At 38.6% G+C, this 14,576-nt stretch overlaps 1 protein-coding gene across 2 annotated transcripts in view; it reads right to left on the bottom strand.

The window, feature by feature from the left end:
* RB1 (RB transcriptional corepressor 1) overlaps positions 1-14,576 on the bottom strand; it is a 123,716-nt gene that overhangs the window by 59,863 nt on the left and 49,277 nt on the right. For both annotated transcript variants that reach the window (XM_058670761.1, XM_004577482.4), the window contains exons 13-17: positions 12,568-12,684; positions 10,151-10,207; positions 10,026-10,057; positions 9,867-9,943; positions 7,956-8,152 (exon numbers count right to left, since the gene is read on the bottom strand). In XM_058670761.1, the coding sequence (XP_058526744.1) occupies positions 7,956-8,152; positions 9,867-9,943; positions 10,026-10,057; positions 10,151-10,207; positions 12,568-12,684 (480 nt within the window). The remainder of the gene's footprint in view (positions 1-7,955; positions 8,153-9,866; positions 9,944-10,025; positions 10,058-10,150; positions 10,208-12,567; positions 12,685-14,576) is intronic.

Below are 14,576 nucleotides of genomic sequence, written 5' to 3'. Positions count from 1 at the left end.
AAATAAATAAACCAAGACCCATCACAACCAAACTACTTAAAATTAATGATAAAGAACAATCTGAAAAGCACTCAGAAAAATAATCCGATTATACACAGAGAAACAAACACAAGGCAGATGTCATCAGAAATATCACACTGAAGAGGGAGTATAGCAACATTTCAGGAAAATGAAAAAGAACTTATCAACCATTTAATACTAGCAAAAATATCTTTTAAAAGGAAGTGAAACCGGGTGGGTGTTCTGTCCAGGTTAAGATACTGATTGAGATACCTGCATCCTATTCCAGAGATCTAGCTCTAGATCCCAACTCCAGTTTCCTGCTCATGCAGACACTGGAAAACAGTGGTGACAGTCCAAGCCACTGAGCCTCAGCCACCCAGGACTCAACTCCCAGTTTCCTGTTTCAGCCTAACCCTGCCCTGGTCACTACAGGTATCTAAGCAGTGAGCCATTGGACGAGTATTCTCTTTCTCGGTCTACATGTCTCTCTTTCTATGTTGATATATGTATATAAACATATATATCCTTTCTAGAATACATATATATACACACATATATATATAAACACAAAGTAAAATTTTTTCCAGGCATTCAAAAGCCAAAACAATTCATTAGACCTGTAAACAAACAAAAAAAGTTCTCTAAAAAATGTCCTGTAGAAAGAAGGGAAACAATACCAGAGGGAAGTCTGGATCTATACAAAAAATGAAGGGTTCTGGGAAATTAAAATATGAACACATAAAAATGCTTTAAAATGCTTTTCTATAAAACATAATTGATGGTTTAATGCAAAAGTAGTATCAATTTTATATGAATTTTATATCTTATGCTTCACTTAGATGTGAAGCAACAGCACAATGGTTGGGAAAGAGAAAATGAAAGTACACTGTTCTAAGCCTCTTGCACAATATATAGAGTGGTATAATAATACTGAAAGGCAAACTGGGATGCATATTATAAATCATCAAGTAACCAATTACAAAGTAGTACAGAAAGAAAGTATTGCAAAGAAACCTAAAAAAGTAAAATGGAATGAAAAACAATATAAAAAAGAAGTCGGAGAAAGAATAAAAGCGGGAACAAGCAAGGGATGGAACATATAGAAAACAAACAGCATGATGGAGAATTTAAACTGAACCACTCCAATAATCACATTAAATTTAAGCTTTATATTGGGCCCGGAGTGGTAGCCTAGCAGCTAAAGTCCTCGCCTTGCTCGTGCCAGAATTCCATATGGGCACTGGTTCTAATCCCAGCAGTCCCACTTCCCATCCATCTCTCTGCTTGTGTCCTGGGAAAGTAGTCCAGGACAGCCCAAAGTCTTGGGACGCTGCACCCACATGGAAGACCTGGAAGAATCGCCTGGCTCCTGACTGGATCAGCTCACCTCCGGCCATTGCAGTCACTTGGGAAGTGAATCAGCAGACACATCTTCCTCTCTATCTCTCCTCCTCTCTGTATTATTTATCTGACTTTCCAATAAAAATAAATAAATCTTTTAAAAATGTAAGCTTTATAATCCATCGGTTAAAGGCAGAGATTGTCAGACTAGATTAAAAAGAAAGCAAGAGTCAACTTTACGTGCTATTAACCCACTTTCAGTACATATACAAATAGATTTTAAAAATAAAGAATAGGGGAAATACCAAAACACTAATGAAAGTAGTAATGGTTTTAACATCAGGTAAAATTGTTTGCAGAACAAATACAGTAAGAGATTCAAAAGTATTGTTTCATAATGATAAATCGGGTAAGTTTGTTAACATACCTTACAGTTCTAATTAGTTATGTTCCTAAATTGTGTATGTAAGACACTGGACTATGTACCACAAAAGATTAAAGAGAGGGGGAGAGAGAAAAAGAAGGAGAGAGAGTGAGTGAGCATTTTGCTCCTTAGGACCTCTTCAGCCTTTCCGCTCATCCTAGTCTCTCTATCTCTGACCATTTTCCTTAAACTCTGAAAATCTTAGCCACTAGTTCACATCTCTCCTTGCAACCATATATTGTCGGAAACTTCATCTTGGCTCCCTAATTTACTCATTTTTAGTAGTGTTCATCTTCATTCCAATGCAGCCATGCACTTCCAAGATCACTTCTTAGAATACATTAAACAATCCAGCAATGTTCTGTCTTTGGTATATTTAGTTAAAGCACCTCATACTCTCACTACAAGCTCTTAGGCTTTCTCTCTGTTGCTCCCATTGTACCTATAAAATTATATTAGAAGTTCTCGTGCCTTTTTTTAAAAAAAAATTGCTTATTTATTTGAGAAATGAAACACTGGGAGATGGTGCGGAGGGAGATGTGGAGAGACTCAGTGGGACCCAGTCCAGGTCCCATGTGGGTAGCCAGAACCCAATCACTTGATTCATCTGCTGCTTCCCAGGGTTTACATTAGGGAACAAGAATCCAGAGCTAGGAATTGAACCCATGTCCTAATGCACCTTTTTTCTTTTTAAGATTTATTTATTTTTATTGGAAAGTCAGATATACAGAGAGGAGGAGAGACAGAGAGGAAGAGCCTCTGTCCAATGATTCACTCTCCAAGTGACTGCAACGGCCGGAGCTGTGCCGATTCAAAGCCAGGAGCTTCTTCCAGGTCTCTACACGGGTGCAGCGTCCCAAAGTTTTGGGCCATCCTCAACTGCTTTCCCAGGCCACAAGCAGGGAGCTGGATGGGAAGTGGAGCTGCCGGGATTAGAACCAGTGCCATATGGGATCCTGGTGAGTTCAAGGCAGGGACTTTAGCCGCTAGGCCACGGCGCTTGGCACACTAAACTGTGTGTTAACTACTAGGCTGTAAGTCCGCTTTCTCCTGTTTTTTAAAACCTTTATAAATCCCCTATCTTCTTCACACAGCTGAAAACTCCAGGCCTTATACTCTAATCACTCCTTCATCAGCACCCTCAACTTCCTTGCTCCACGATTATTCTATCACTTCTGCTAGTCATACTCCACTAGCCTGGTTCAATTTTCAATTCAGCTGCCCATCTTTTCCAAGCTCATATCTTGCTACTAAGTAATGCTAGTAAGAATACCATCATATAGAGCTGTGGTGGTACTATAAATGCATGATTTCTACCTTCAAAATTGTCTTTAATACTGCCAGCCAATCCTCTTACCTGTCCTTAGTCAAACATTATTATCCTTCAAAGCAAAACTTTTAATTTATATCCCTTCTCCTCAAACTTCTGACTAGGCTATTTTGTACTCCTCCCCAGACCTGTACCAACCTCCAGCAAATTACCTCTAGTCTATTTTACTTTCTTTCAAAAGAAAATCCTAAAATGAAAATTTCCCAAGAATCCTGCCATGGCATCAATCTCCTACCTTACCTGCTCTTATTCTTCCCATTTTCCTACAGCATTATTTCCTCTAACAGATGTTCCCAAGATACATAACCTTACTTCTGACATATAACCTTACCTTTCCTAAAACAAGAGATGCCACCTACTTCCTGTTCCCATTGAATCTGACTGCTTGACCAACAGAATAAAATTTTTCAACTATAGTTCATTCATTCATTCATTCACTAATTTCTTTAAAACAGAATGACACACAGAGAAGGACAGACACAAAGAGAAACTTCTCCACCTTACTGATTCACTCTCCAAGTATCCACAAAAGACCAGGTTGGGCCAGTCCAAAGCCAGAAGCCAGGAACTCCATCAGAGTCTTCCTTGTGGGCCATAAGAGCCCAGGTATGAGGGAACTCATGTGCTGCCCGCCTTCCAGGTGCCTTCTTGCTGCCTTTTGCAAGAAGCTGGATTGGAAGCATGGAGTAAATACTGGCACCTCAATATGGTATGTGGGTATGGTTCTTTAGGATGCTAACTGTTATGTAAGAAGTAGAAAGGCAGAAGAGAGGTAGAGGCAAGTGTGTGCTAAGGTGCAGGAAAGTGCCAGACTTGGGGTTGAAGAAGCATCTTGGAAATGGAACTAAAGCCTCAGACACCAGCTGACAGCACATGGTCAGAGAGAAAACATCTAACCAAATTCTTCCAAAATTCCTGATCTATGAAATCATGAGCAAAGAGCTGTTTTAAGCCACCAGTTTGTTTTCCATCAACAGACAACATCTTAATGGCTCTCTCAATCAACATTTAATGCCTACCTTGCCTATTAAAAAAACAAAAACAAAAAACAAAACAAACCCTCTTCCTTCTACTTCACACATCTCAAGCTGTACCTCTACTTCAGCTCTGTCTCCGTGCCCCTTTGAAGGCAAAATTATGTTGAAAAGCCATCAGTAATGCTTCATCTGTCATTCACACCTCATCAGATCCCTACCACCTAAACGCCTTTGCTACTGTCTTTCTTGCTAAAGTCTTTTAGTCCTTACTGGTTGCTTCTATTGTATCTAAAAAAGCAGGCACTCACTCATACTCTGTAATGCTCTCTTTTCATGACATCCCTTCTGATATCTTTCCTATATCCCAAAGTTCTTCTACTTCAATCTTTTTTAGGAGTAGAAAACTCTTTTCAGGCTCTAAGTGCTGAAGTTCGTCAGCATTTTATGTTTAGCCATCTTCCTATCTCATACTAAAACCTCCTTTTAGATAAACATCCATTCTTTAGGCTTCAGTAAAACTCAGTAAACACGGGGATTAGCAGCTTTGAAACTAGACAGATCTGAGTTCAAGTTACAGCTGTTACATTTGGCTTCTGTGGTGCAGAACAAGTTGCTTCTGTAAGCATTCATCTCCTCATCTAGGCTAATACTAGCTCATGGCTTACCAGTTTTCCAGCTGAACCCTTCTCCCTACTCTACTGTCCTTCCCAATTCTGCATCTAGCTCAGACTAAAAACTCCACAGGCTAATAGCTCCCTTCCAAACATACCACAGTCTGTTTTTCCTGTCCAGTGATTTCTCTGCTTTTTGTATCCAGTATAGGTTGCACAGTGGCCTGTATTACAGGAGGTCATCTGGTAAGGTAGTCTTCTATTATCAGCAGATGAACATGTTCCCCACAGAAGGTTTTTACCTGAAGAACTGGCGTAAGATCTGCATCAGCAGTTTCTCTAGCTGCTGTGGTGGAAATTATCTCAAGTAGCAGATGTTCAGCTACCAGATTCTGGCTCCAGTCCTGGCCACTGTAGCCCTTTGAATCTGGAATTGCATCCAGGTCTTCCACATGGATGATAGGGGCCCAAGTATGTGGGACATCCTCTGCTGCTTTTCCAGGAGTATTAGTAGAGAGTTAGAGTCAAAGTGCCGCAGCTGGAATTTGAACCAGTACCCATATGGGACGCCAGCACGCTACACAGTAGTTTAACATGCACTGATCCCCCAAATAGAAAATCATTATAAAAATCAAACATAAAAATATACAACTAATACTGGTATCAAGGCACATAGGTTTCTGCTTCTGATATTGGCATCCCACATAAAATCCTGGCTACTCTAATTCCAAGTCAACTTCCTCTTAATGAGCCTGGAGGGAAAAAGAGATGATCCAAAAACATGGGTTCCCTCACCCATGTGGGAGACCAAGATATAGTTACTGCCTTTTAGCTTCAGCCTGGCCCATGTCTGGAAACTAGCCTTCTGAAGAGTGAACCATCAGGCTATCTCTCAAATAAATAAATAATTTTTTTTGAAGTCCTCTGTAGTACTCACGTTGGTACCACAAACTAAAAGTCCTCTGTAGTTTCATCCGTCAGAGATATTACACTTATTACTGAAATTTAGAGGCTTATGATTTCCAGATTGCCCTGTTATAACTAAATTATACTGTTTTCCAAACATTAGGCATACCATATTTTTCTCTCCAAAAATTATCTAAAATAAAAGAATATTGTTTAGAATTCTTGAACGCCACTCATAGAACTAAAGAGATTTGAGCAGAAGCATTTTTATTTATTTATTTATTTTTTGCTCTTTGGTCTTTTTTTTTAATGTCTATTTTATTAGAAAGGCAGATTTTACAGAGAGAAGGAAAGATAGAGAGAAAGATCTTCCATCTGCTGGTTCACTTCCAAGTGGCCACATCAGCCAGAGCTGAGCCAATCCAAAGCCAGGAGCCAGGAGCCTCTTCCATGTCTCCTACACGGTTACAGGGTCCCAAGGCTTTGGGCCGTCCTCGACTGCTTTCCCAGGCCACAAGCAGACAGCTGGTTAGGAAGAGGGGCCGTCAGGACTAGAACTGGTGTCCATATGGAACCCCAGCTCATGCAAGGCAAGGACTTTAGCCACTAGGCTATTGTGCCAGGCCCAAGCAGAAGCATTTTTAAAACAGTGAATTTCTATTACTTTCTCCACAATTTTCAGAGCATTTTGAAAAACGTACCATTAAAAAAAAGGTACCATTACAGGGACAGCCTTATGGTGTAGCAGGGAAGCTATCAAATGAGGTACTAGCATCCTATCTGGGTGCCAGTTCCTGTCCTGACGCTCCAATTCTAATCCAGCTCCCTGCTAATTACTGGGAAAAGAGGTGGAAGATGGGCCAAGTATTTGGGTCCCTGACATCTACTTGGGAGACATGATTGGAGCTTCTGGTTCCTGGGTTCAGCCTCACGCAGCCCGGCCATTGGGGCCATCTTGGTGATGAACTAGAAGATGGAAGATTAATCTTTCTCTCTTGCTCCTTTCCTTCAGTCCTCCTCCCTTTGTCCCTCCCTCTCTCTCCTGCTAACTCTGATTTTCAAATAAGAAAATCTCTTTAAAAAGTTTTCATTACGTCTACTCTAAATCAGTGAATAGAGCAGATGATCAATAAACATGTACTAATGGAAAAAGAATTAATTCTAAACAAAATAATAGTTACTTTCAGATGATACAATGATGTCTTGATTTTAATATCTCAGAGAATAGGATAAATAAGCTTCTGAAAACATTTTTGGTATCTATTTATTATTTCTGCTTTTGCTTAATCCCTTGGGTTCAGAAGGTTTTCATCAAACCACTCATTTCTTATTGAGAGGAAGCAGATCCTAAGTAGTTACTAAGTTCAATAACAACAAAGTGATGCCTTCCCATGTGCTTCTCTATTTACCATGTCTACACAGCACTATAACACTGAGAGCTATCCTGACCATTAAATATTTCAAAAATCAAAAAAGGAAAACTAAAGGCTATACGTGCAGATTAGAAATCTAACATATCAGAAGTCTTTAGTTTTTAATTAATGTTTCAACAGACTGGTACAATCAAGGTTGAGGATCCTTTATCTGAAATGCTTGCCAGAGGTATTTCAGATTTCTGAGTTTTTCAGATTTCAAATATTTGCATAGACTTTACTGGTCTTTCATAATTCAAAATCCTGAAATATGAATGGTTTGAAAATCTGAAACCTTGAGCACTATGTTGGCACTATGTTGACACAACTTCAAAGAAACCAAATATTAATCTGCAAATCTGATGATTCACAAACTATTCTCCAACTATCCAGATGTGGAACACAACAAAATTTTAAGTATTTTACCATTACTGCATATAAAGTACCACCTTTATTAAGACAGAAGCTTTATCAACAGTGTGTCTATCAACAGAACACGACTTAAGCCCCTGTAATACTTGAAGCAATACTTGCAATTCAACTACAGTGCAGACTCCTGTGTGATCTTTAGTAACAGAACAAAGGCAATTCTACTCAACTGAACAAGACAAATGCTTTTTAATCATCTAAAAGAATATAATCTTCAAATTTTTGTTGAAATTTAAAAACAGACACATTTTCAAATATTGGCACCTATTTAAACAATTTACCCACATACTTTAAAAGTTCTTCTTTCTTTTAAAATTAAAAAAAAATTATCTTTGTATGGGCTAGTGCATTATTTTAGGTGGTTTGGGAAGTTCAAATAAAACCCCACTCTAATATTCCACCAGATAGTTTGTGCTACACAGCATTACTTTTTGGTCTTAATATAAATGCTAAGAAGCACCTCACACCAATAATTAGCTGTATAAAAAGCAATGACTTTAACTATTTTAGTTAGTTACTTACCGAGAGCCATGCAAGGGATTCCATGATTCGATGTTCACATCGTTCCAAGTGTTTTATCATTTCTCTTGTCAAGTTGGCTTCTGCCTTGATAAAACTTTCAATCACTTTGTAAAAATCAAAAGGTTTTAAATTAAGTACACTCAGAATCCATGGGAAGGACAAATTTGTTCCAGAATCAAGATTCTGAGATGTATTTCCTAAAAACAAAAGAAAAAAAGTACAGATATGAAGTGTTAAGACGTCAACTAAGTTTTTTATTCAAATGGTCTTATCCAATAAGAATTAAAACACAACAGAAAGGCTAAGCAATTTTTACTTAGAGTGTTTTTTTCTCAAAATATTTGCTTATTATTTTGTTTGAAAGGCAGAATGCCAGAGTGGGTGAGTGAGAGTGAGAGACAGAGACAGAGAAAAATCTTTAAATCACAGGTTCACTCTTTAAAATCTGTGACAGCCAGGACTGACTAAGGCCGAAGGAATTACATCCAAAGTCTCCTCTGTGGAATTTCGAGGACTCATACACTTGGACCATCATTTGCTGCTTTCCCAGGCACACTGGCAGGCTCCTGGATCAGAATCAGAGCAGCCAGGACTTGAAGTGGCACTCTGTTACAGGATGCGAGTATCCTAAGTAGCTGGAAAATAGGCTCCATATATCAAGTGTATGTGATGTTACACTTACAGAAAAGGCTCATAGCTTATATCAAAATTTCAAAGGCTTAAATATCCTAAATTTATGTAGGGACAGGTTTAATATCTCATTAGCTATTCATTAGCATAATCATTTTAACTTTCATTAATCCTTGGAAGAGAGAGAGAAGGATTCTTTAAAATTTTGCTATTTCACACTAACTGAAAAATAGCATCTCATTTTTTATGGGCATTTCTTGGTTAGTAGAAAAACATTTCCATGTGTTTAGTAATTTTACTTCCTCTCCTATTAAGTGTATATTTACTTATATCCTTAGGTAAACATTCCTATTTTGTTTTTTTGCGACCAAATATTTTTTAACATTTGCAACACTATTTGCAAAATAATACACATTTAAAATTATACTTTAGGAAAACACTATTATTAGGGGGGTCAGCATTAGCAGCAAGTTAAGGCACTATTCAGTCCATATGCATCCCGTATTAGATGGCTGGTTCAAGTTCCAACTACCCCACTTCCAGTCCAGGTTCCTGTTAAATGTAACAGGATGACCAGTGAGTAATAGTCCAAGCACTTGGGCTCCTGTCACCCTTGGGAGACCAGACCAAGCTCCTAGCTCCTGTTTTGAGCCTGGCTGTTGCAATCATCCGGGGAGTGAGATGGTGGACCAAAGATCTCTCTCTCTCTGTTGCGCCCTCTCTATGACACTTTGCCTTTCAAATGCATACAAAGGAAGAAAGAGAGAGAGAAGAAAAGAGAGGAGAGAGGGACAGAGTGAGAAAGGATGAAAGAAAGGGAAGAATTGAGGAAGGGAAACACAAGGGAGAAAGAAAAGACACTGTTGAAAGCCTTTGCTCTGTTTATCTGATATATTCTAGCTCCAAACTCTGTTCTGACAACCATGGAGATTAAAGCCATGCTTCCACATTAGTATGAGTGGCTCTTTAACACTCCTCTGGCATTTTACTATCTTACAGGTCTTGAAGAGACTTCAGTAGGCATGTTTCCTAGATTCAGTACACTCACAGGGAGCCTAGTAAAATCCTATCCTCCAGAAGACACAAAATCATTCAGATAAGCCAGTTAAAAGGCTTATGATGACCAACTGTATCCTTCAGTATATACAAATCTAAGACACACATTCCTTCTTAATTTCATATTGCCTCCCCTCTCCCTCAAAAGATACACCACACCTGAATAGTAACTCTTTACTTTAAAATAAGCTAAAATATTTATTTATTTATTCAAATGTAACTTACTGCTATATGTAGCCATTACAACTTCAAGGGCACATGCCAATAAAGACATATGAAAGATGTTGTCATTCAAGAGTTTGCTAAAGAAAAAAAGAAAACATCATTTAAAAATCTTTCGTTTACAGAAATTGTAAAATGTTACATTAAGACTAAAAAATTTACCTAAAATTTTGAATGGACAATCGTTCCTCTTCCTAAAAGAGATAATGTAAATAACAGTTTAACTGAAACTTTCTTTGTGCCAACACTGAATTTTTTTTTTTTCAAATACATTCTTTTTAACTTACTGATTTAAGCATGGATTCCATTACTCGGTAATACAGTCGGACTCCAAGTTTGTATCGCTATGAACAGAGAAAAAAGAAAAAAAATGAGATCCTTCAACTTTAGGAAACTTACACGTTTTAAGTCTTTTTTTTTTTAAAGATTTATTCATTTTATTACAGGCAGATGTACAGAGAGGAGGAGAGACAGAGAGGAAGATCTTCCGTCCAATGATTCACTCCCCAAGTGAGCCGCAACGGGCCAGTACGCGCCGATCCGATGCCGGGAACCAGGAACCTCTTCCGGCAGGTCTCCCACGTGTGTGCAGTGTCCCAATGCATTGGGCCGTCCTCGACTGCTTTCCCAGGCCACAAGCAGGGAGCTGAATGGGAAGTGGAGCTGCCAGGATTAGAACCGGCGCCCATATGGGATCCCGGGACTTTCAAGGCAAGGACTTTAGCCGCTAGGCCACGCTGCCGGCCCTGTTTTAAGTCTTTTTTAAAAAACCATTTTTTTGATCTTTCTTAGGAATAGGACTACCATGATATCATTCAGATAAGTTATCTAAACTTAAGAAAGACTTCAGTATAAAGTGATGGCTAACATTTCCAGTAAACTGGTTTTTTTTTTAAAGATTTATTTTATTTTTATTGCAAAGTCAGATATTCAGAGAAGAGGAGAGACAGAGAGGAAGATCTTCCGTCCAATGATTCACTCCCCAAGTGACCATAACGGCCGGTGCTGCGCCGATCTGAAGCCAGGAGCCAGGAACTTCCTCCAGATCTCCCACATGGGTGCAGAGTCTCAAGGATTTGGGCCGTCCTTGACTGTTTTCCCAGGCTACAATCAGAGAGCTGGATAGGAAGTGGGGCTGCCGGAATTAGAACCAGTGACCATATGGGATCCCAGGGCGTTCAAGGCGAGGACTTTAGCCGCTAGGCCATGGCACCGGGCCCTCCAATAAACTATTAAGAGAGTAGGTCTACTACCTGATTTTCCTTCATTTCATGTCATTTATACCACTGATAACAGAAGTTACAGTGCCTGGTATCACCAGAAGCACTTTGTATCATGCTTAAGTATACTTTAAAATTTGTAGGTAATTGGGATTAAAGCTACTTATTTGGGTCTACCCCCTCCTCATACTTTGAAATCCATGAAGAGTTTTTCCTATTATACACCTTCCTGAGCTTTCTGAAGACCCTCTTCATATAATACTTCTTGAAATCCCTAACACATATTTATTAAGGCTGTTGTCTGGGTTCAAAAAACAGATTCTGTCTATGAAACTTAGTAACACTGGAATAAGCAAAAATCAGATCTAACTGACTTTATCAGTAAGAAGTTTTAACCAAATAATGCGGTGTTTGGGGCCTGGTGTGGTAGCCTAGTGGCTAAAGTTCTCGCCTCGCACACGCAGGGATCCAACATGGGCACTGATTCTAATCCCAGCTACCCTGCTTCCCATCCAGCTCCCTGCTTGTGGCCTGGGAAAGTGGTCAAGGACAGCCCAAAGCCTTGGGACCCTGCACCCGTGTGGGAGACCCAGAAGAGCTCCTGGCTCCTGGCTTCGGATTGGCTCATCTCTAGCCATTGTGGCCACTTGGGGAGTGAACCAGCGGACGAAAGATCTTCCTCTCTGTCTCTCCTCCTCTTTGTATCTCTAACTTTGCAATAAAAAGAAAATAAAAATCTAATAATAACCATAATAATAATGCATTAATTGAAAGAACCGCCAAATTTTAGATTTGCATCATATACACATGATATTATTTCACTCCAAATTAACAGGAAAAAAACAAAAAGAACTTTTAAGTATAGTTGGCTAAAACACTGAAGGATGCAAAATGTAACCAGAATAACTGTGTATAGTGAATTATATTATAGAGTGAATTTTAAATTTATTTTTATGAATTACATTTATTAATGCTTCACAACAAAATAGAACAAATACAGAACCTGAATCTCAGAGAACTTAAATGATGTGTTCATAAATAGTAGACGCAGATACAAACCTAGGGCTGTACAACTCCATATTCTACACATTTGCATACAGTGCACTGAATTAAGATTTTCTAGAATAATAAAGTCATAAAGAAATGGCTAGTACAATTTATTCCCATTCATGCTGGTGTACACATATATGAACATTCCTATATACACACCCTTTTAGTAATATCAAAAATCTTAAAATATTTTTCTTATTTGTATTTTCTAAAACCCTTATTAGTTGGCATTTGTGTTTATGGCTTTTTTTGCAAAGCAAGTTGGTTTCCCAGTTTATACAAACAGCCGCCTAAACAGGCAGCTGGGATATAGCCATCTCCCAATATTTTATCTATTGAACACATATTACTACAATCATTTATACAATCTGGAGAGATACTACCTTTAAAATTCTCTATATACTATGGCACACATAAAAACAAGCTCAAATTACCTGTGATCCAATATCAACACATCCCTGTCCCACAGCTTTAGCAAATTTTTCCTTAAAGATGATTCCAACATCCTTTACTCTTTTCAGAATATTTTCTTTTGGATTCACTGTGCAGTTCTTAAAGAGATATAAACAGAAATCAGCACTGAGGATACTGTTTAATTGGAATAAATATTTTGTTCCATAACATATAACTTTTGAACTAATAATTTACAAAAAAAAAAAAGTGGAAACACTTCCAAAATAGCTAAGTATAAAACAACCACCAAAAAGACAGAAAGAAAGAAAGAAAGAAAGAAAGAAAGAAAGAAAGAAAGAAAGAAAGAAAGAAAGAAAGAAAGAGAAGGAAAGGAAGGAAGGAAAAAGGAAGGAAGGAAGGAAGAAAGAAAGAAAGAAAGAAAGAAATACGCAAGCAAACAAGCAAGCAAGAAGACAAAGAAAACAAACCAACTGCAGGGGCCAGTGCAGTGGTAATCTTTCTCCTGCCGCACCAGCATCCCATATGGGCACTTGTTCTAATCCTGGCTGCTCCACCCCCAATCCAGTTTCTTGCTAAAATCCCAAATGGGTTTCAGGGATCCCAAGCACCTAGGTCATCTTTTGATGGTTTCCCAAATGCATCAGCAGGAAACTGTATGAGAAGTGGAGCAACTGGGACTCAAATCAGCATTCCAATACAGGATGCCAGTGTGACAGACAGCTTAGCCTGTTGCGCTGTAATGCTAGCCACTCCAGGGAAATTTTAAGGCAGAAGGAAAGTACTATGCTCAAGTAAAGAAATTAAAAACAAAAAGATCTACATATCCTAAATGTTGGAAGTATTCAAAATCAATATTTGAGAAGAAATAAATTTACCATTCTTTCAATCCCTACCTTTTAACTCCTTTGCTAAAATTCCAGGTAACTGGGTAGATACACATGTTAAAGACAACTCATAAATAAATGCTATATTATCCAAGTTGGACAAACAACATCAGCTCTAAGCTAACAGTTACGACTACCTTGACAAGTATCACTTTACTAATTCCTGGGAGAAACACAGCAAAAGATGACAACACTGTACAACAAAATCACAAGAAGTTACAGCAATAAATAACTCATAAACTACAGAAAAGTACATAATTATTGCAACAGACCAAATTTTAGTAAGTTTCCTGCTCTTGTTATCCTATTTCCATGGATGAAAATCTCAAGAGATACTAACCAGCAACTGAATTTAAACAAGCCAGTGAGGGGAACAAGCAAGCAAGCAATACAAAAGGCTAATTTTCATTCTCTTTTCCTTTTTTCAGAGGAGGGAGGCGAGCAGGGGCTTTGGCGTGTCAAACTCAAAGTCTGTTAGGAAGTTGCAAACTGCAATGTATACAGAATGAGGCAAGAACCATACATGAAAATGGGTCAAATGAACAATGAGACTGTAGGGTTACAGTGAATGTAAGTCCTGTGTAACACACATTCAACGATAATAGAAGTAGCTAGGAAAGACAGGTGGACCATAAAGAGTCATCAGTTAGAGGGAGGTATTTGAAGTAGCAGTTAAGTCATTACTTGGGATGTCTGCCTTCCACATTGCATGCCTAGCTGAAGCCCCAGTTCCTCTGCTTCTGATCCAGCCTTCCGCTAACATACTCCCTGGGATAGTAGAGGAGCAGTAGACATCTTCAAGTAGTTGGTTTCTACCATTTACATGAGAGACATAGAGTTCTAGGCTCTGGCTTCAGCCCTGTCCAGCCTAAGCTACTGCACAAGCTGCACACATTTAGGGGCTGAGCCAGCTGATGGAAAAAAATCAGTCTGTCTGTGTCTCTCCCTGCTTCTCTGCCTTTGAAATAAAATGAACACAAATAAATTATCTTTGGAAAAACAAAGAAAAACTAGAGAGACATAAGACTTTTCAATCAACAACAATGGGAGCCAAGTAAGAGTATAGTAATATCTTCAAAATAATAAAATAATAACTTAAACTTCTGAGGGTGAGTAAATATCAACCCAGAGTTAAAGATCCAATT

Source organism: Ochotona princeps, chromosome 12 (assembly GCF_030435755.1).
Source record: "Ochotona princeps isolate mOchPri1 chromosome 12, mOchPri1.hap1, whole genome shotgun sequence".
Taxonomy (NCBI): Eukaryota; Metazoa; Chordata; class Mammalia; order Lagomorpha; family Ochotonidae; genus Ochotona; species Ochotona princeps.
The sequence above is the reverse complement of the archived record's forward strand: the minus strand, read 5'-3'. Positions and strand labels throughout refer to the sequence as shown.